The sequence below is a fragment of the Cryptotermes secundus genome, unplaced genomic scaffold, assembly GCF_002891405.2.
Source record: "Cryptotermes secundus unplaced genomic scaffold, Csec_1.0 scaffold124, whole genome shotgun sequence".
In the NCBI taxonomy this organism is placed as follows: domain Eukaryota; kingdom Metazoa; phylum Arthropoda; class Insecta; order Blattodea; family Kalotermitidae; genus Cryptotermes; species Cryptotermes secundus.
In genome coordinates this window covers 193996-216485 of record NW_019735462.1, presented here as the reverse complement: position 1 = coordinate 216485, position 22490 = coordinate 193996, and the positions used below count along the sequence as shown (strand labels likewise).

The 22490-nt window shown below is 37.8% G+C and overlaps 1 protein-coding gene across 2 annotated transcripts in view; it reads right to left on the bottom strand.

Annotated features, from left to right (window-relative positions):
* Positions 1–2227: 2227 nt before the first annotated feature.
* The window catches only part of LOC111869281 (tyrosine-protein phosphatase non-receptor type 23), a 40145-nt gene continuing 19882 nt past the window's right edge, over positions 2228–22490 (bottom strand). The window contains exons 10-17 of one of the 2 annotated variants that reach the window (XM_023860676.2): positions 22061–22295; positions 21011–21210; positions 15440–18202; positions 14341–14613; positions 11002–11186; positions 10201–10505; positions 6826–6972; positions 2228–3218 (exon numbers count right to left, since the gene is read on the bottom strand). In XM_023860676.2, the coding sequence (XP_023716444.1) occupies positions 2878–3218; positions 6826–6972; positions 10201–10505; positions 11002–11186; positions 14341–14613; positions 15440–18202; positions 21011–21210; positions 22061–22295 (4449 nt within the window). In that variant the 3' untranslated portion in view covers positions 2228–2877. The remainder of the gene's footprint in view (positions 3219–6825; positions 6973–10200; positions 10506–11001; positions 11187–14340; positions 14614–15439; positions 18203–21010; positions 21211–22060; positions 22296–22490) is intronic. The other variant, XM_023860677.2, reaches the window with a different exon arrangement.

Genomic DNA, 22490 nt, shown 5'->3' with positions numbered 1-22490 from the left:
ACCGCTCAGCTACCATGACTGGCCACATACACAAATACCACTCATAATTTTACCTGCAGGTGTGAAATATGTTTTTTCCTCATAATGCAGGTATAATACAATACAATATTGGGAAACATTTGAAACTATTTAAACAAGAACATGGGAAAGGTTTTCTTTAAGAACTCTCTGCTAGAAGAATTAGGGAACTATTAAAACTGAATCGGAACCAGCTGAGACAAGTGACAGGACACTGTCATATAAAATGATGCCTGGTCAAAATGGGGCTTGCATACAGCTCCATTTGTGAACAGTGTTACAGTAATGATAAAATGGCCTTGCATGTTCTATGTGACTGCAAGGCCATAGTTTAATTAAGATTTCATCACTAGGGTACCTACTTTATGAAACCAAGTAACTACCTTAAGGTCCCATTAAGAAAAGTACTGCATTTCATATGAAGTACAGTGCTGCAAGAGGGATACATTAATTATATATTATGATGATGACCTGTGACACTATATAGTTTGGTAATTATGTACCAGTGCTTTGGAAGGTTCCTACTAACCATCTACCAAAATACTGTACAGGTCTGGCCTCTGAAACTCCACAGGATGAGGTATGGGGAGTTAGAGGTGCCTGAAGGGACACAGCCTATTAGCCAGTGATCCCAACACTACCCTCACACCTTCTTGGTTTCTAGAACTGGAACCTCAACTCTACACAATGTCATATCCCAGAACACTGTAATTTTTATAGTCATTACTGTGGGAATCTCAGATCTTGTACAGCAGATTGATGGTGATAATGCATGAGTCATTAATGCCCATCCCTTTCATTTTTAATCTTAATCTGCCATTATTACCGATAATTCAATGCTGACACTTCTTCATTCTGAACTAGTAAGCATGAAGCAGACATTTCACATTCATGCAACAATGTGACATTGCAATCTATGTTAGGGTCACAGTGAATAAAACTTTATTGTTCACATACTAATGGTAAGCTCCAATGAAGCACACCTTTATATGATGAAAACATTACTTTAAATTAAAATAATAACAAAATTATTTGTATTAACATTACTAATGCATCATCTTTGAAACACATGATGTAACATTTTCAAAGATAATATACTTTTTTGAAAAAGAAATTTATAACAAAACTGCAACATTCTTTTTAATACTAAGAATGCATATATCACAGCATAATTGGTCACTTTTCATACAAGAGTTTTCTGCATTTAGAAACAGCATTCTTACCAACTGAACTTGCAGTACTGTTTTATTGGTATTCTGCATCCTATCATACATAGATGATTAACACTAGATGTGGAAAGAAAAGAGAAGCTTGACACCCCTTTCCTTTTTATAATTTCAGAGAGATGTGCTATTAATAATACTGAACTAACATTCAAAGCCATAGATGTCAAAGTTCTGTAAATAAAATTTAACTTTAACTTGGGGGTACCTATCACATCAGTGCAGAGTAAGTCATCCACAGTCCACTTTACCTTTAGGCCTGTGTAATCCACAAGCAGGACATTACACACACCACAAAGTAGTTATTTGTTCGCTTTCATGGCACCCAATCAGAAGCCTGTTTCATCACACTTCATGCTCTCCAAACAAGTCATAAGTAAGGTAAAGTCGTCTTGGTGCTTAATTAAGAAGCCATGAACACAGGCGGGGGAAGTTAGGTATAGTTACATTCTTTCTTAATCTTGAACACTACATGGAGGTGAGTAGTCAGCTTCATGGCCCAGCTGCTTTTCCTCCAGTACTCACTGGATAGGAGGCCATGTGGGCAACAGATCTGGTCTGGACATGGTTTCAAAATGAAGAGTCTCTGCTCATGTCAGAAGTCAAAGTCTGGTTTTCCAGCCAGTGGCCCAGACACTATAATAGCATAATTATGCCAGGACAAAATCTAAATATCTGCAATTCCGGTTATTACAACAGGTGGGCAGAACCAAGGCTGATGCACCAGACAAAGAGAATTCTTATAAACTGGACCATCTGCTTGGAAATATAAATGAAATGCAGCTACGATGAACGACTAAAAGAACAATTCTTTTAAAAGCATTAAACAACAGTGTAACCATAAAAAAGATATAGCTATCCCTGTAACAGGCCATGGAGGCCCATAGGGTTGTGAGACGCTGAAGCTCCCATATTTTCTAGACAATCAACTAACAGATAGCGGTGAGGTTGTCGGCCTTACATGCCGGCCACCCTTTATCCCCAGGAAGATTTCTGGTACTCATTTTTGTCAGAGGCTGAGTCCACCCCAGGGCCATAGTGCGGCTGGAAGGATTTGGGAACATTGTAACTGTATAAAGCAAGAAGCTTATTTGCAACTTTACAACTTATATAATCATACATATTGGTATGTGTAAGCATATTGCTATTCAATAAAATATTTTGGTTGTTTTACAACCTGAATGTTAGAATTAAAAATATGTTACCTTTCAGAAGTGACTATCCTTTTCAAGTTATAAATGAGCTGCAGTATGTTTCAAATTCTCCCACAAAATACAACAATCTGATATTCAAATCATTTACCCACTTAGAGAAGATAATTTACATTTCTTCAAATAAAATTTTAAAGCACAGCTTACAGTTAAATTCCATCAACGCCTATATTCTGCACATTTTAACACAAAATTACACATATCCAATATTTCTTAATGATGAGTAAATTGTGACACACATCTGCACTGTAATTACAGATGTTATAAAAACAGGTACACCATGTGTATAAATTGTAAAATATTGCCATAATATAAACAGGATGAAATAAATTGCTGTATTATAAACAACCTGATAAAATGTACAGTTTGTCAATTTAACGTTAACTCATTTCTCTCTTACCAAGAAGATTATCCAGGACCCTAAATCAGAGCCTTTTCAGTGGCCACAATGGATCAAGCTGGCTCAATGGATCATCGGGTTTCTCCTGTGTCAGTTCCAGGCTCATTCCTTTAGCTTTAGAAGTAAAATTCTCCTTAGTAAACTTCTTCCGAAGCTTATCTGCCATCATGTCAGTACTGAAACTGAATTGGGTTGGGTCTATTATCAGAACAGAGGGATAGGGACTTGGAGAAGAACTCCGTGACCCAACTTTACTGCTGGCACTGCTTCTTCTACTGCTGATGCTACTCTGCCTACTTCGAGAGGTCTGAATTTGCTTCATTTCTCCGTCATCTTTCGGCTCACTGCTGTTGCTGTTTGCTGCAACTGTGCATGCCAAAAAGAAGGAAAAATTAATCAAAACTCGAAAAGCCACTATAACTATCAAGCATGATGAAAAATCTTATTAAGGGGTTTCCAATTTACAGAATTCTGTATACACCAAACATTTTTTTTATTTACTTATAATGTTAATGTCTACAAAACACAGAACAGGTGATTAGTTACTGTGTATTAATGTTATGATTACTGCTGACATCTGAATGACTAAAATCTGTGCACAATCCTGAGAAATTCTTTAAAAATGAGACTGGAATATTCAAAAACTCTTATGGCAGTCTTTTACTTCAGCTAGAATCTTGTCACACTAAGCTACAAGCCAGAAGGTTGCAGGTTTCATTCTCAATGAGGTCACTGGATTTTTCAATTGAGCTAATCCTTCCAGCTGCACTATGGCCCTGGGGTCAAGTCAGTCTCTAACAGAAATGAGCACCAGGAATCTTCCTGGGGACAAAGCGTGGCTGGTGTGTAAGGCTGACAACCTCACCACCATTTGTGAGCCACCTTTCCAATAAATGCGGAAGCCTCAATGTCTCACAACTCTATGGGTCTCCACAGCCTATTACAGGTATAGCTTTACCCTTTTATCACACAAATTAATATTTTAGAACACAATGTGTATGTTCAAAATAGCTACAGCAATTTCACAGTTCCAAGAAAATCTTAATTTTAATCCTGGAGATTCCTTTCTAGCAGGGCCCCGAATAGCTGAAATCGGTGTATCTGTTCCACACATTCAAGAGAGTCATTTTAAATACCATGGTTTGAGTTCCCCAGAACAGTTATAAAATTTTAGTTTGAGCATGTGCAGTGTCACATGTCTGTAAAGATTAAAGGAACTGAATAATTTAACCCAAATAGTTAAAGACAATGTTTCTACGTTAATTATGCATACAAAAGGAAACTGAAACAGTTTTTATCCTTTTAATTCTTTCATCTGTAAAGTCATATTTGTGCTGAAGTAGAAATATCATCAGATATATGCTCCATAGCTTAAAATCTGATGTTTAAAGAATCTCTCAAAATTACCAAACCAGTCTCTAAGGTATAGTGATAATGGTCTGTACCACATGCTTTAACATTAAGAAATCTCTATATCCCGGCCACAAGGTGTATTTATGGGATGTCATGATTATCAGAATAAACAGCAATTTCTTTCCAAAATAGCATTAATCAAATGGTCTTTGTAATGAAAATGCAATGTGTTTCCTGTGAGGTATGAAATGAATTTTTGTAGTTTGATAAGGTTCACATATTATTTACATGAATTTCACATGCTTCAAAGGGTTAAAATACTATTTTAAAAATTAAACTATACAGTGGATTCATAGCTCACTGCAATTCTTCAGACCCTCCCCCCACACAAGAATAGTCATATGACTGTTAAGATGTGAAAAAACATTTAAATAAGTGGTAACTGATGCAGCTGTTTCACATTTCAGAGGGGGTAAATTAAAGTTTGAATTTCAATTAAAAAAAATGTTTCAATTATCTTTTGCTTCTGTACAAATATAACTGCTCATGTGTAAACTTCAAAATAGTATTTAAGTAACTGGAACTGGTGAAAATAAGAGATTAAGTCCTACAGTCCTGTAATCCTAGCCTTGTAGTAGTCTTGTGGTTTATTTAATGATGCTATCAGCAGCTCAGACTGCACTACTGAAATGATGATTAGTGCATAATGAATTATTAAGACTGTGGAAGGAACCAGTTGTAGTCGAATCTGAGATACTATCCTGGAATTTGCCTGGAAGGACTGAGGAAAACCACGAAAAACTTGATCAGGATATATGGTGGCACCTTCTGAATACAAGTCAGAAGTGTTACTGCTTGAGCTAACCTGCTTGGTGATCTGTACAGCACCAGAAAACTGTAACCAGTTAAATACTGCTTACATCTTCCTCAATCTTCCAGCTTTAAAAGGTTTCCCTAAGATCAGATTTTGTCAGTGGCTTTACCGATCCAAACTCCAATTTCACTAATTCTTACTAATTCTTTGAACATCTGATATAATAATCTGTAGTTAATTTATTTTCAGACTTTCATTTTTTCTAGTTTTGTTAAACTAGAAACATTGTTTTCATTCATTTTTTATCTTTTCATCTAATATTGAGAATCAATAAGAATTTAAAATTTCACCATAGTCCTGCAGCAAGGAATTCAGCAGAATGTAACAGCATAAGGTTAGTATTCAGATGCTCTTCTGTAATTGTAGACCTAATCACAGGCAGCAACAAGATGCAAGACATGCACAAACGATGAAGCAGCATGGAAGACTGAAGCAGAGTTTGAAAGTGTCTAAATTCGATTAAATTTAATGAACAGAACTGAAGTTGCCTCATGTAAGCCTATCTTGTAAGAAGACTGTATTTAACAATTTAGAAAATGTTTAAGTAAATGAATATAATGTCCTTTTATATTAAGAACTTTTTTTAAATATTTAAGGAAACATTCAGTGCTTTTATAAATATGGATAAATGTATAGACCAAATACCTACATGTATGCAATTCAAAGCATCTTGCATGTAACATTAAGTTCAAATATGTGAGAAAAATGGATACAACTTTGTTTAGTACATGAATAATAACTTACACAGTAAAATTCCATTCCAGTACTCATATTCTACGTGCACCTTCATTCGAACATACAGACACACACTATATTAATCAGTAGACTTCTCACAAAAATATGTATAAGAATCTTTTGCTGACTGCACCCTAAAACTTACAGTTACTGTATAAGATTCCTAGAACATTTCCATTTCTTAAAAAGATCTGAAAATAATTTAGGTGATCTATAAAAAATTTTAGCATACAAATGAGAATAAAGAAGGTTGTTTTCTCAATGCTGATTTAAAAAATAAATATGACCATCATTTTAATAAGTGCTGAAAATAGAATGAAAAAGCTGTACAAGCTTTCAAAACAAGGGCAGAAGGAAGAATCTAATGCTTACAAATAGCTAACGATGAATTTCCTTCTAATATGCAACATTAAGCTGTGCAGTGTCTAGCACAAGAATACAATATTTCCCAGGCTAGAGATTTCAGATACCTCATTACTTAACAATTTCTTCTACACAATTTAAATAATTACAGCCATATTATAAAAGAAATAACATTTGCAAATATCTGTTAAACTATTCATGAAAGGGGTATATTATGCTGCACTATGCAGTGCAGGACAATACTAACCTGTTATATTCTAGTACATTAAGTAAGAAAATTACTTATATATTTAATTACAAAAATTTCATAAGCAAATAATAAACTGCACAGAGTAAAACCTTATTAATGTAATGGTAAGTTCAAAATAACAAATTGTTTTCTTTATAATAATGCAATTTCTACAGGTAATAAAATTTTGAAGTATTTTACACAATAAATGACATGTAAGATACACTGTCCACTTGACTGGCCTACTTTTACATAAATTTTAAATTGGTTATACAACATATCTGACAAAAAAAAAATGTAAATGAGGCCAATAAACCAGAGGTTTTAAGTGCATCTTACAAATGAAGAGAAACACGCCTGCACAGACACTTACTGACTGGGAAATGTAGTATATTATTATGCAATAGTGTGAAAGCTACCTAACCCCATTTTCTCGATTCCTGACTGAAGCTGATTAAGATCAGTAGGTGGACCCAGCAGGAAATCTTCTGAAGGGTGTCGTGTATGAGACTTCCCCTGACGGCTCCGTTTGTCATCAAATGTGGAACGGCTTGTCAGGATACCCCCTGGGAGGGAGAGGATCATGTCAAGCAAGTTGGATATTAGTACCACCAGTAAAAATACAAGTCTGGGTAAAGTAACATTACTCAGTTTAAATGTGGGGGCACATATTACATAAATACTTACATATCTGCTCCTCTAAGAACTACACATGCACATTAATCATTTTTCGCTTCCTAGCTAATAGTGTTGCATAACTTCTTCACCTATTAACAAAGACAGCAGCTTCTCAAGAGCTTCTTTTATATAAATTCAACAAATACGTTTCCTCTCTAACCCCCCCCCCAAAAATGTAGTTATTACTTTGCATGTTCTAAACATTTTATCCAACATACATTTTGTGAAAGTGAGATGATACAAACTATATATAAGATAACATATGTACAACGTATTCCTAGATTCGTAGCAGATGTAAAGCATGTAATTTTCATTTAACAGATAAAATTCTGAATTTGATTTGATAGTACGTACATGTTAATGGAAGCGTAAATGTGGCTATCTTAACTTGACAAATTGACTGCCTGGAGAAGAAACTTAAAATTAAATAAGGACTGTTTCTGCTATGAGCAGGTTCACTTTATAATATTGTTATAAAATCTATCAAGTACTGAAATTAGTCCTCATTTAAAATCAGCCATGATAACTTCGTCACAGATGATATGTGTATAGTTGGCCCTTTCTGTGCTACAGAGAAGTTGAAAATGTGAATCACATATCATATTGCATTCTGTTTTAGAAGGTTCATTAAATGGTTCACTACATGGAAGAGATCTGCTAACATGAGTTTTGGATATCAGACAAGATATTCTGAAAAATTAATTTTTGTCTAGAAGCAAAGAGGGAAAATGGTCCAAAATTATCATTCTCAGCTCAAATTCGACTCTGAAATTCCAGCATAAAACTAATGTTGTTGTAGTTTATGCTTTAAAGTTAATTTTCATATAAATGAGTCTGCATATGAAATTAATGCATTAAATACACACTTCCACAACTGCTGTGTGACATCTATGATCTGTATAGTATTTGGTAAGANCCTCAAATCTTACAACTGCATTTTTGCTTACAAGTTACATGCCAATTACGTCAAAATCATCATTCTGAATTCATCCAGATATCCCATCCCAAAATTTCCTCCAAATCTGTTCATTAAAGGTACGTACAGATTACACATGTAGACCTATAAATATAAATAATAACAGATCCTTTCACTCTGTTATGAAATGCACTAAAATGCCCACAAATACATATACGTATGATAAAATGGGCTGATTAATAACAGAACATATCTACAAAAACACCTCATCCTTTGCAAGAGATGCAGCATATTACCACAGTTCTATATCTCAAGATTTAATGCAGAAAATTAAGAATAAGCCAACTTGCAGTTTAAGAAGATTAACTTGTCATTTACTAGCAGAAAGATATATGGTCTAAATGAGGACTGAATAAAAGAAGAGTGAGTCACTAGACTCCGAAGATGTGAATGAAGCAGTACTGTTCAGGTGAGTACTTACTGATGATCAGAGAACAGGTGTTGAGGCCTTGGGCTTAGAAATCTGGCAACTAAACTGTTACTTCCCCTTTTTACCACCCTTGTGACATGCGGCCAATCCACGAAATTATTGACTGTACTAGGTATAACCCAACCAATTCCTTGCCCTACTCATTTCAACCCTGAAGATGGAGGCATCATGTTTCTCTGGAACCTCAGTTATAAGCCTATAATACTGCACAGTGTGATATCTCAGAAGACAGACTCTGAACTATACACTACACTGATATGTGTTTAAGAGACTCGTCTATAGATTATTTAATGAGAATGCAACTGTTATTTGTCATTGAATATGATGAAAAGGTGGTTTGGAAACATACAGGGATTCCTGTCATTTCAAATTCCAAAATATTCTGTTGTGCATGTCATTCCAAAGAATCCATCCAAGACTGAGACCCTGTGTAAAAGTTCATAACATGATAATTTTTTTTATGGTGAAGGGTTGTAGCACCCAGCCCAACCTTCAAGTTTGAGGGCCACCCTTTGTCAGATATTCACAGTTATTTATTCAACATATTCACAGCTGCTTTTCATACTGGTGCCTTTCTCCTCAATCTGTAACCTGAGGGCAGGCTATCAAAGATAATCAAAATGGATTGAAACTGAATGGGACATACCAGCTTTTGTGTGATATTAATTTGTTGGTTTGATGACATCCATCAGATATTAGTAAGGAGGTTCGTCAGAAGTAAATGCAGAGAAAACTGAGTATATGTTTATGTCTCACCACCAGAATAATGGGCAAAATTGTAACATAAAGGTAGCTAATAATCTGGAAATTTGGCAAAGTTGAAATATTTGGGAACATCAGTACCAAATCAAAATGATACTCAAAGGGATATTAAAAGCATACTAAATTCAGCAGATACTTAGTACCATGCAGGCCGTGCCATAGCTCAAGCAGTTAGTCGCTGGCTTCCCACTGCGGCAGCATGGGTTCGATCCCGCGTCTGGTCAGGTGGGATTTGTGGTGGACAAAGTGGTGCTGGGGCAGGTTTTCTCCGAGTACTTCGGTTTCTCCTGCCAATCTTCATTCCACCAACTGCTCCACAATCACCCTCACCAATCATCTGAGGCTGGTACAATAGGCCAGAAGTGGGTGCAGTACAAGAGACTTAGTCCCACCCCACTAGCAACAAAAAAAAAAATAGTACCATGCACCTCAGAGTCTTTTGACTGAAAGTCTTGTAAAGATTTAGAGATAATGTAACACTATAATTTCACCTGCTGCTTTGAACAGGTGTGAAACATGGTCTCTTGGCTTAAGAGAAAATAGATTGAGGGTGTCTGAGATCAGAATGCTGAAAGTAACTGCAAAATATGAACATTTCACTTTAGGTAACTGATACTTTCATAATTTACTCACAAAAAAACAAAACAAAGATCTATGTCGAGCAAGGTAATTCAGCGCCGTGCAACTGAATGAAATGTTACAGTTCACAATTCCGAAAATATTCTGAAAACTGAAGTTCAAAAATATCGCAGAAGAATGTGTGGTATTAAAGGTTTATCCAGACAGACTATACACTCAAATGTTCTGCTGTTTCATAAGTGTGGTGAAGACACTAGGGATTTGGTCATCAAGACTCTACTGAACTGTGACTGATCCATTTGCATATTCAATTCTATTTTACCCTGCATCAATTACAAAGACACAAAACCCTATAAAATTTGTACTCACGTTTCATGAGCAAATCCTGGGCATAGTACAGTACAGCCTGGTATGCAAATTTAAGGTGTTCTCTGTCCCTGAGAGAACCCTTCCTATGCGTGCTCATGCAAGCTGTAGTGGTGACTAAATCCAACAGGCCACGTCCTGCTTGAATTTCACATACGGCAGCAGTCACAAGACAAAAGAGGCCAGTACGTCCCACACCTGATAAGCAATGAACAACCACAGGATGGCAAGCACCTCGTTGCTGTGAGTAAAAGTTTAACGTCTCTGATACAAAACTCAAGAATGGCCCTGGAGATGCTGGGAAGGAACTGGAACAAAGGAAATTCATTACATTAAACATAACAGTGTTTCTCAACTGCCAGGCCATGACCTGGTACTGGGTGCTTGTCTCATAGAAAAAAGGAATTTACCAGGACGCGGTCTGACAAAGGTTGAGAACCACTGACATTTAAGACAAAAGTTTAAAAAAATCTGTATGACACATTTACTTTTGGATTATAATCCATATGTGTCTGTCATTAGTAACTTTCAAACCAACTGACAGATGTTCATGAAACTAGTAAGTCATGAACAATTCACCTCCACCTTGTAATTTAAAATATGTATCTCCAGTGAAAAGAACATGACAACTATACAAATTTATGAAGTGGAGAGACTTCTGTAAGTCAAGCATTTGGTACTTAGTGTCTCAGTGGGATGCTTATGTGACTGAACTAAATAGAGATCTGGTAATCACCCTCAGGCAGGCTTCTACTGAACCTCTGTTACTATCAGATTTATTAAGAACTGAACAAACCTCCTTACCTGCCTGGCCATACAGTAAATTGAAGGTGAACAATGACTCTTGTTGCTCGTGACTCAACTGCACACAGAGACACAATTCTCTCTATCCAATGAGACCGATTATTTGAGCTCTGTAATGTGAGTTTCATTTTTCCCATTGCCAACTCCTGACCTTTCTCTACTGGCCAGTACACCTGACCCTCCAACTATATTGAAGAAAAATCCAAAATACAGAAAAATGTTAATGGAAGGATTTACGAGTAAAATACACTGACTTACAATATAGATCCTTTAACATGAATAAAATAACTTTCTGTGCATTCATTCATGATGAAGCCTGCGTGTTGGTCATTATCTCTGACACATATTACAGGAATTATTCATGGACAATGTGTGCTTGTTGCAAAACAAGTTCACAATAAGCAGGCAGTCAGATGGTGACATACATCAATTCATGGTCACAGTGTTTGTCAGCAGGGGTTGGCTGATTTGTATGAAACTTTACAGCAGAGCAGAAAATATTCTGTAACATATCAGTGAAATGTGACTACTGATTAAGAAATACACAAGATTTGGACTAGAGTTTCATTCGTACAAGCGGCAAGAACAGCCAGATCAAGGAGTCATTAAAGAGGAAAATGGATTTTAGTTCATCTGACAGATGGAGGATAGACCCTCGAGACAGATTGGCCTTGTTAAAACAATGGAGCAGAGATATCACCAAATACAGAGAAATGTCATGTTGACATGGGGCAAGTGGAAAATCCATATAAAATTATGGAAGACATGATTCAAAAGAATATTACAGAACATCAACTTGTGTAGACTGTTTTGGAAGCTAAGACAGAATACTTATGAAGGATACAACTGAGAAGGAAGAATAATCAAGTGGCCATGGGCTACTTTAAAGCATTATCTCAGCATCAGCCTGGAGATAGTGGGTTAAACATCAGCCAGAATTCATAGCTTTCAGGCTGAACAATCTCCCAAATACAAAGTAGCATTGCTATCACCATACCACATATGATATATACAACAAAATTCAGTAAAACATATGGTACTTAAAAACCACCTCTGTGGTCTAGTGGTCAGAGTTCCTGCCTACAGATCCAGAGGTCTGGGCTACCAGCCTCGCGCTACCAGATCTTTTCTGAGAAGTAGCGGGTCTGGAATGGAGTCCACTCAGCCTCATGATGATATTGAGGATCTATTTCAAGGAAATAGCGGCTCCAGTCTAGAAACCCGAAATTAATGGCCATGGGGATTCGTTGTGCTGACCACGTGACACCCTCTATCCACAAAAGTTGGCACTAACTTCACCGACAACAAGCAGTGGTCACTCAGTCGGTATATTTCACTTGCGGACTAATATCACAGAGTTTGTATATGGTACTTAAAGACTATACTACAAGTAAGTCAGAAATTATCCGCACTTTCTCCATAACACATCTTTAGGTTTATCACACTGCCTCCTACGCATGCATTGTCAGAGTTGGTACTACTGTGGTCATGTGATCAAAGTTTTACCTTGATCACTTCATTTTCCTTGATGCTGTGACAGTGTAAACATGGCCGCTCTGCTAGCAGTGTGCACCAATGATTAACAAATAGTGATCCGATTTCTCTGATTGGAAGGTGTGTCAGGGGCTGAAATTCATATGTGGGTTCATCACTATGAGCCAAAATCCAAAAGCCAGAGTACGGCGTGGAAACACCCGGGATTACAAATGAAGATGAAATTCAAGACTCAATCTTTTGTGGGAAAGGTGACGCTAACCGTTTTTTGGGTCTCAAAAAGGCCTATACTGGAAGACTACCTGGAAAAAGGGTGTACGATCAACAGTGCAAGATACAGTGATTTGCTGGCCAACAATCTGAAGCCAGCAATTCGCACCAAACACTGAGGCCTATTGTTGAAGAAAGTGTTGTTGCATGAAAATGAACACTCACACAAGACCGCTGAAACCATTTTGAAACCATTAACCATTCGTGTTTCGAGGTGCCGGAACACCCTGCCTACAGCCCAGATCTCGCCCTTTCCGACTATCATCTCTTTGGACCGCTCAAAGATGTTTTACGAGGTTTTTGACTTTCTATGGACAAAGAAGTGGGGGAAGCGGTGCATAAATGGTTGCGCGACTAACTGAAAACCTTCTTCGTGGAGGGAATACGCAAGCTTTTGGACTGCTGGACCAAGTGCATCGAAAAGGGAGGAGACTATGTAGAAAAATGAAGTACTTGTTCAACCCCTACTTTTGTATATATGGATTGGAAAAACAAGAGTGCAGATAATTTTTGACTTCCCTATAACCTAAAATGAAGTCTGACAAAACTTCCATTTTGTGTGCAACAGCAATGATAACAACTCAAACAAAGATGAGAGCATATAATAGTAAGGAATAAGATTAAACATTTGTAGTTTATTTAAATATGCTTTTAATAGCTCAGATTAAATAGCATGAAGCTACAGGATGACTGGTGAATAATGAATTGGAAAGGATATGGAAGCAGTCATGTGCAAATTTAAGATACTATTATACAATTTGCCCAGCAGGAATAACGAAAATCAAGGATGGTAACACACAGAGACCTGAATCCTGGTACTTCTGAATATGAGGCAGTAGTACCAACTACATGACCATGATAATCTCTGCAAGCCTGTATGGACTGTTATGAGAAGAAGAAGATTAACAAATTATAACATATTAACACATTCAGGTACATCTGGAAATTCGTAAGTCTACCCCTTCATCTGAGGAATTCTGTCAAAGAAAGAATGTTTTACAAAATTATTTCTAAGCAATCCTTCAAATACCAACATTTCAGTGCGAGTCTTTCATGTTGATTAATCTTCATCAGCCACATAGATTATAAAGGGTTCTGACAATGGTGTATAATACTCAGAGTTACTGGGTTTTTGGACTCTGTCCATTGTCCAATATTCTTGAAACTAGAAAACACAACATTTCAGAAACTGGATCTGTTTCCGTCCTCAGCTGAGGAGGGGAGATATCTACTGTGTTGGGTCCCTTAGAAAGAGCTCGTTCTAAGGGACCCAGCAGAGTAGGTGTCTCCCAGCCCTCTGCAGAGGACAGAAACAGACCCAGTTTCTGAAATGTTGTTTTCTAGTTCCTGGACTATCGGAAAATGGACAGAGTCCAAAAACCCAGTAATTCTCAGCTTCATCAGCCATGTGCTATACTAGTTAAATGGCACATGCATTGGTATACCTTGCACTGCTTTTTTTTCAACACCAACACTGTTGCCTTGAAGCAAAAATCTGGCCACCAGCCCTACACTAGACCGTGTGCCACATCAGTAATCAGACCAAGAGTCTAAATCTAAAAATTTTTTGATTACCTCAGAGTCATTGAGAAGACACACTATCACTTCAACTTGCTGTTCCCACACCATTGTCCAAAAATCAGTATAGGTTGATGGCAAAGGTGCCTGTGTGACAATGAATGGAGGTGTCAGGGGTGTCAAGTTTTTCATGTATGAAGCATTGATGTAATCATCCTTCGTGGAAGGCAGTTCAATTCTTGAATGATCATATGGTAAAATATCAGGGAACCGGTTCTTCATTGGGTAGCACCGTGCAACAGAAATGCTACGTTTATGAGCATCTTTCTCCTGGAAGTAAACACAGCACAGTATTAAAACAAGTTTCTTTTTACGACGATATATCTTGCTTTTAAATATAAGATGTGAAACCAGCAGGCATGTCAGGAATAAAAAGAGGGAATATCTGAAAGACAAATTGATGAGCTTGTAATGAACAGTAAGAACAAGAATATTAGAGACCTGTATAGAGGAATAAATGACTTTAAGAGGGGTTACCAGCCCAGCAGTAACTTAGTGAAGGATGAGAATGATGATCTACTTGCAGATTCCCACAACATTTGGAATAGGTGGAAGAACTACTTCTCTCAGTTATTGAATGTACATAGGGTCAGTGCTGTTAGGCAGATAGAAATATATACAGCTGCTTTAATCACCAGTGTTCAACATAACATTCATATAACTGCTAATACAGAAGTTCTAAATACCAAATTTCAATGAAATCCATTTCACTCATTTCAGAGATGAAATGTACAGACAGACAGACAGACAGAACCTCCCCATTATGCAACTATGTCACGCACTTGGCTGCACCATAGCTCAAGCGGTTAGTCTTTGGCTTCCCACTGTGGCGGCCCAGGTTTGATCCCGAGTCTGGTCAAGTGAGATTTGTGGTGGACAAAGTGGCACTGGGACGGGTTTTCTCCAAGTACTTCGGTTTCCTTTGCCAATCTTCATTCCACCAAATTCTCCATCATCATAATCACATGGGGCAGGTACAACAGGCCAATCAGTGGCCGCTGTGCCGAGTGGACCCAGTTGGACTCCACCCCCCACTAAGCAAATTTAAATTTTTAATTAATGTCATGCACTTCATGCAATGAATTCAGAAATGTACCTGCAATTCAAGCAACTCCTTCCATTTCATGTCAAGTGGAGTTGGTCCATTTAACGTCTTTGTTGTCAGTCCATCAACAAACTTCTCATACTTTCCAACTTCTTGAACAAACTGATTCAGGGCATCAGGATCTGTGTATGGATCCTTTCCAAATGCTTTTGGTGTTAATTTTCCTTCTCCTTGGCTTGTGTCATCCTTAGGCAATGTCAGTTTGGATACCAACATCTGCTGACTATTGTCTTTCTCGGTCTGCAAGCCATTTGACTGAGGTAATGTTGCCACTGCAGCATCAGACTCTGAAGCTGACACTTCTGAAGGCAAGTCTGCATTTTCTGTTACAACTACTGGGGCTGGAGTGTTCATACCACTGGAAGTGGAAGTTATCTGTTTAATATTTGAGTTCACTGATTTATCATGGTGCTCATCTTTCTTCCAAACAGCAGCTGTTACGGGTTGCTGAGGCACTAGGGGTGCTTGATTTAGGGAAAAATCAAGTCCTGCTAACAAGTCCACATTTGAAGATGACATGTTTTCATTTTGATTGCCTTTAACAGCTTGAACTGAACTTGAAGACAGAGAATTGCCTCCCTGCTGACTAAATGTGGTAGTTGTACTGTCATTTTGTCCACGGGCTTGCATATATGTCATTGGACTTTGAGGTGTCTGATTCACAACTGTGCTGCTGGTGTAACTGCTCTGTTGAATATGGTGAGGACTCTGTGACGGTGTGCCAACTGCACCATCTACACCATACTGGTATCCATAAGGCAGTGAGTAATATGACGCTTGTGAATACATTGGGGTTTCAAAACCAGAAACTCCTTGGTTGGTATTGTATTGGGCAGCAAATGTATGTCCATCTATTGAGGTCTGAGATGAGCAAGTTTGTGATGTATTGTAACTGCCAGCGTTAGTATAACATGAAGCTCCTGTTGCTGCCATGTATTGGAACTGTGAGGCTGAAGGAGCAGCACTAACACTTGGCTCCACTGGTGCAGTCTGCTGCAAATTATAACCACTGGATGCTGCAGGATAAGAATAAGGCTGTGGAAACTGTTGATACTGCTGCTGTATATTGCCATAATATTGCTGGTTACTTAAAGATACTTCGGAAGTTGATCCACTAGACAAAGGCATAGCTGATGTACTTGCATGATATTCTGAACCATAATATGGTGACATATTAGAAGTAGCAGATGCTGCAGTAGCTGCAGTGATACCAGAAGTACTATTAATACCATATGTAGATTCCTGTGGTTGTTGGTGCCAAATTATTTGATGGGGTTGTATGTTAGCTTGTCCGTGGAAACCGGTCTGTAAATTCTGGGAGCTACCACCATACTGGAAAGTACCATTTGTTGTATCATATGTATAGCCAGGTGGAACATTGGATGTAACTGGCAATTGTGGCTGAGGAATCCCACTGTATGCCTGTGATGGTGTACTGCAGACTGCCGAAGTGGCAGGTGTTTGGTGGACAGATGAAGAGGGAAGGTCTTGCTTTACAGATGGATATGCTCCAACATGATATCCTTGATGGGATGATGAAGACAGATAATATGTCCCACTGTCCTGCACCTTCTGATCAGCATTTAAGTAACTTATATTACTGCCAGATGGGTACACTGGCTGCACTCCTTGATACTGATGAGACACTTCTGTGGTATACGGACCTGTGTGCTGAGCAGATGCTGCTGGATTAATGTATGGTTTAGTATCTGCAGAATACGAACCAGCTGAAGGACCTGCTACCACAATGTTTTCAGTTACATTACTAGGCACTATACCTTGGCCAGATGGAGTATACTGCTGCATATGTGATGTGCTGCCATGACTGTAACCCTGTGTATTCACATTTCCTTGTGTGAATGGAACTTGCTCTTGTTGCTGATGAATGTATGGAGACTGAGTCACTGGGTACGCTGCAGGAGGGTTAGCATAGTTATACTGTGTGGAGTTGTAGTCAGGGTAAGCTGTTGTCAATTGATACCCTCTTGCAGGCTTTAGTCCTGCAGACTGATCCACAGAAACAGTTGGGACTGTGTATGGGTACCCTTGTTGTGGCAATGGAGCTTTATTTTCACCTGGTTCCATTTTTATTGTCGTTGCCTGTTCACTGGTGCCCTCCGAGCCAACTGGGGCAGGCCGAATTGCTGGGACCCACTGCTGACAGCTTGAACTCTCAGCAGAAAGCTGCGAACTTGGTCCTGAATGATCGTAGTAGCTTGATAGTTGTGATGAAGCTATTGGTGCAGGAACCTGGTTGTATGCATTATAATATGCATTAGATGTTTGACCAACTGAGACATTTGGGTGCCCTGTGACATATCCAACACCAGCTGTGCCACTGCGTTTCATACCCTGAAGATAATCCTTCAGTTTTGGTCCCCCTGCGGAAGATGCAGGAGATCCTGCAACTGACCTGTCTGCTTCTGTGACAGTCTGGGAACTGGGGAGTGTCTTATTGTTCTTTGCAAGTATCTGCTCCCTTTCTTCATCCTGTACTTTGCAGGTACCTTTCACACGCTGAAGCAACTTGTTTACGTTTGTTTCCAATTTACGATAAAATTCCAGACCTTTACTTGATTTGGCCAGAAGGTCCTCATAAGCATCATAAGAAGATATAAGAGCGGATATTGTCGCCTCTCGCTTGCGAAGAATTTCATTAGTTGCCTTGCGTGTCCCTGCATAACGCGCATACGCATCAGTTAATGCCTTTAATATATTATCCTGTGCAGCCAAATTCTGTTCAACTAATGCCACCTGAAACAGAAACGAATGAAAGTAACACAAACGTGAACATATGGCTATAATGAACAATGTTACAGAAACATGTTATTCAACTTGCAGTAGTTTGCACTGCTATTTACAGACCTCCGTCCAATGAGATGAGAAGACCATGAGCAAATAAGAATTTGGAAAGAGGTTGCCTCTGTATATCTGAAAGTGCCATACTAGTGCTTGCTTCAGGATTCTGAAGAAAATAATAAAAATCTTAGCCAGGACAGACATAACCTGGCTGATATTCAAACCAAGTATTTCTTGATTAAAAATCTAGAATGATATAACAGTACAAAACTGCTGAGTCATGACATGATATTACATGACTAAAGTCTCTTTAACCCTCCAGCCCATGTCTTCATTATCCACACAAAAATCCTCGAATCCAGTAGGGCAACCTCAACAAAGGATACTTAGAAATTTTTAACTGACATGCGGAATGCAATGCCTAGTCAGCCCCTGAAAGTAATAACTGCTATGAACTGCTACATCTGACATAGTACGACAGTAATAACTGAACTGGTAGGCTTGCGCAGTGATAAGACATATAACTCTGAGGTCAGATGCTTGCACTAAGATAAAACTGACTAACCAAAAATCATAAAAAAAAATATTTAATAATGTCATCTGAAAGCCAATCAAACATTCTAAGCACTTCTTCAGTAAGCAAAAGCATTTTATGCATTCAGTGATTGTATCTTAAACATGATTTGCAACACTTGGTCCACAGGGGCCATAGCATAATCCTGGTCAAAACAGTATATATCTAGACAATATCAGTCATGGTTGAGAGGCTGGCATTCCAGCTCTGTGTCTGAGTGTTCCTGGTTTCAGTTCTCAGCCTCACTCTTCAGATTTCTCATGATTGCCTTCAATTCCTACAAGCAAATGTATTAAAAAAAAAGCACTGAAACATGAAATGGACTGATGAGAGAATTAAGTATTAGCTGAAAATTATTTCATGAAACAGACAGCAGGTTACACACTTATCAGCCATATAGGTAATGCTGAAATAAATAAGAATTACAAAGTGGATAATTTTCAGTCCAGTGTGACATACAAGTTCATACAACACTTCCGTCTTTATTCACCTTACATGTTTCGATTCAAAAGAATCATCCTCCGAGGTGCACCACTACGATCAGGACACACTGTCACATAAGATGTTTTAATAATATGCACTTAAGCTATGAATAATGCTCACTATATGAATTTTGTTATTATCACAGTTAGTTTTGATGTTTGTCTTAGGCATTCACGATGGTGCTTCTTGAAGTGTAGATTTACGTATGATGCTGTTTCTTTTAAGCGTATTTGCTGGGTATTCTGTTTGGGATTTTCCACTGCACGCGATATGATGTTCACTTTTCCATACGGTAGCTTCCCAATGTATTTAAAATTGTATTAAAATTTTCTTTTGTATGTAAAAAATTAGTTACTATGTTAAAATATTGTGAGCCAACATTGGGTTCATGTTGTTTTCCTCCTGATGGTGGGAGTCATTGTTTATTTCTCTTGATTGTATGTTCTGTAAATATATTATTATATTAATTTTCTATTTTATTCTATCTTATACAGTTATATATAATGGTTTTAGGTTTACTAAAGTGTCTAGTTAAGCCTTACCTTATTTTTAGTCGTGTAGTTTATGTGCGTGTTGTGTCGTTTGTACTGTTTTGAATAGTGCTGTGTCTCATATTATATTCTTCCTGTGTTTATGACGTTGAAGAGGGTGTGTTCAAGTGATGTATAATAAGGTTAAACATGTTGTTTTGATTGTTTGTTTCCGTTCATCTATCAGTTTGTTGTGTGTGTTGTAGTAATATATTTGGAATTCCTCTTTTACGTTCATTATATTACCCTTATTAGCTTTTTCGATGATTTCCGTGACTGTTGATANTATAAGATAGAATAAAATAGAAAATTAATATAATAATATATTTACAGAACATACAATCAAGAGAAATAAACAACGACTCCCACCATCAGGAGGAAAACAACATGAACCCAATGTTGGCTCACGATATTTTAACATAGTAACTAATTTTTTACATACAAAAGAAAATTTTAATACAATTTTAAATACATTGGGAGGCTACTGTATGGAAAAGTGAACATCATATTGCGTGCAGTGGAAAATCCCAAACAGAATACCCAGCAAATACACTTAAAAGAAACAGCATCATACGTAAATCTACACTTCAAGAAGCGTCATCGTGAATGCCTAAGACAAACATCAAAACTAACTGTGATAATAACAAAATTTATATAGTGAGCATTATTCATAGCTTAAGTGCATATTATTAAAACATCTTATGTGACAGTGTTTCCTGATCGTAGTGGTGTGCCTCTGAGGATGATTCTTTTGAATCAAAACATGTAAGGTGAATAAAGACTGAAGTGTTGTAAACTTGTATGTCACACTGGACTGAAAATTATCCACTTTGTAATTAATAGTGTGATGGACCAGAATGAGACAAATAAAATAATAAGAATTACAAATTTAATCAGTAACAGATTCTATGTTACACCAATGAAGTAACTGAAAATAAAATATCCATAGAATGAATGCTTATAGCATCCACACCAAAAAATTTAATTAAATAAATAAAAATTCCACTTCCAAGAAAGATGAAGTCTGAATTACTCTGTTTTAGACCACCAAACAATCAGAACTAAGCATAATACCATGAAAAATGTTAATGTCATAATAAGGTAAATGCATTATAATTAAAATTCTACTTTCATATTCAGTGCTCAATAAAATGACAACTTGATTTTTATACTAACATATCTCTGGTGCTTTTGCATCTCTTGGCTGAATATTGTGTCAAGAGATTCCCCAGTTCGTGTCACAAGTTGACGTGTAATGTCATCCTGGCAAGTAGACTCCCTTAACTGTGAGGCCAACATTGCTCGTTGCTGCTTCATCTCTTCCACTTTACCAACCAAATGTTTCATTTCCTTCACTGAAGATTCATCACTTGGAGCTAATCAACCAATCCAAAATAAAAATATATTAGTTTAGATCTCAATATTTACTGAGATGCTTATCTGGTGACATAGATGATTTAATTAATTAATTTTGGGGGGTTGGGTGAGACTGAGTCCACTTGGTATGTTGGCAACTATCTGACCTACTGTACCAGCCCAAAATGATAATGATGAGTGTGGAGCAGTCAGTGGAATGAAAAGGGAACTGAAGTTCTCAGAGAAACTGGTACTAGTTTCACTTTGTCCATCAGAAATCCCACAAGACCTGACCTGGGATTGAACCCGGGCCAATGCGGTAGAAGCCAGCAACTAACTGCCTGAGCTATGGCATGACCATGATAAAGAGAATGTCAAGCACCAAAATATCCTAAGAAAATAATCTCATGGATATATTCACACACTCCCACAAACCTTAAGAACTGCTCTGTGTGTGGAGTCAGTAAGCGAACTATACTGACCGAGCGACCACTGCTTGTCAGCAAAGTTAGTGCAAACTTTAGTGGATAGAGGGTGTCACGTGGTCAGCGTAACGGATTCCCATGGCCTTTAATTTTGGTTCTCTAGACCACAGCTGCTATTTCCTTGAAACAGCTTCTCAATTATCCTCACGAGGCTGAGTGGACCTTGTTCCTGACCCACTACTTCTCAGAAAATCTGATAGCGCCAGGAATCGAACCCGGACCTCTGGATCTGTAGGCAGGAACTCTGACCACTAGACCACAGAGGCAACCAACCTTAAGAACTACACTGGACCCAAAGAAGGAAATGGCATGTAACATATCCTTCAGGACTGTCATTCATGAACAACAGTTCAATGCACTATAAGAATATGCTGTGAGTACTTACAGTCCAGTACAGTGATAGTAGGAACATGCTCTTGCAGTTCATCCAGGGGCAGGGACAAAACTCTGAGGTTGCTAATATGAAGTGTCATTGCTTTGTGAAGAGTCTGATTTGACTCCGAAGCTTTGGCATGTGCTTCCTGATACTTATTCGCTTCTCTTGTAAGATCTGTTGCTACAATCGAAGGTGGACGCTTTCCCATCACCTCTTGATACTCTTTCTCTCTCGTTTCTTCTTGCTACAATTGAAGATATAATTCTGAGTGCCTCTGGAAACATATACTTGCAAAAGTATAAACACACTGTTTAAACAAATATTTAAACTGCTTGTAAAGAACGTGATGTATGAAGGGGGACCCAAAAATAACCGGAACCGACCTGTTGCGCGCGCATGCTTTGTAGTTACGAGTTGTGCTGCTAGGTGGTGTTAGCTG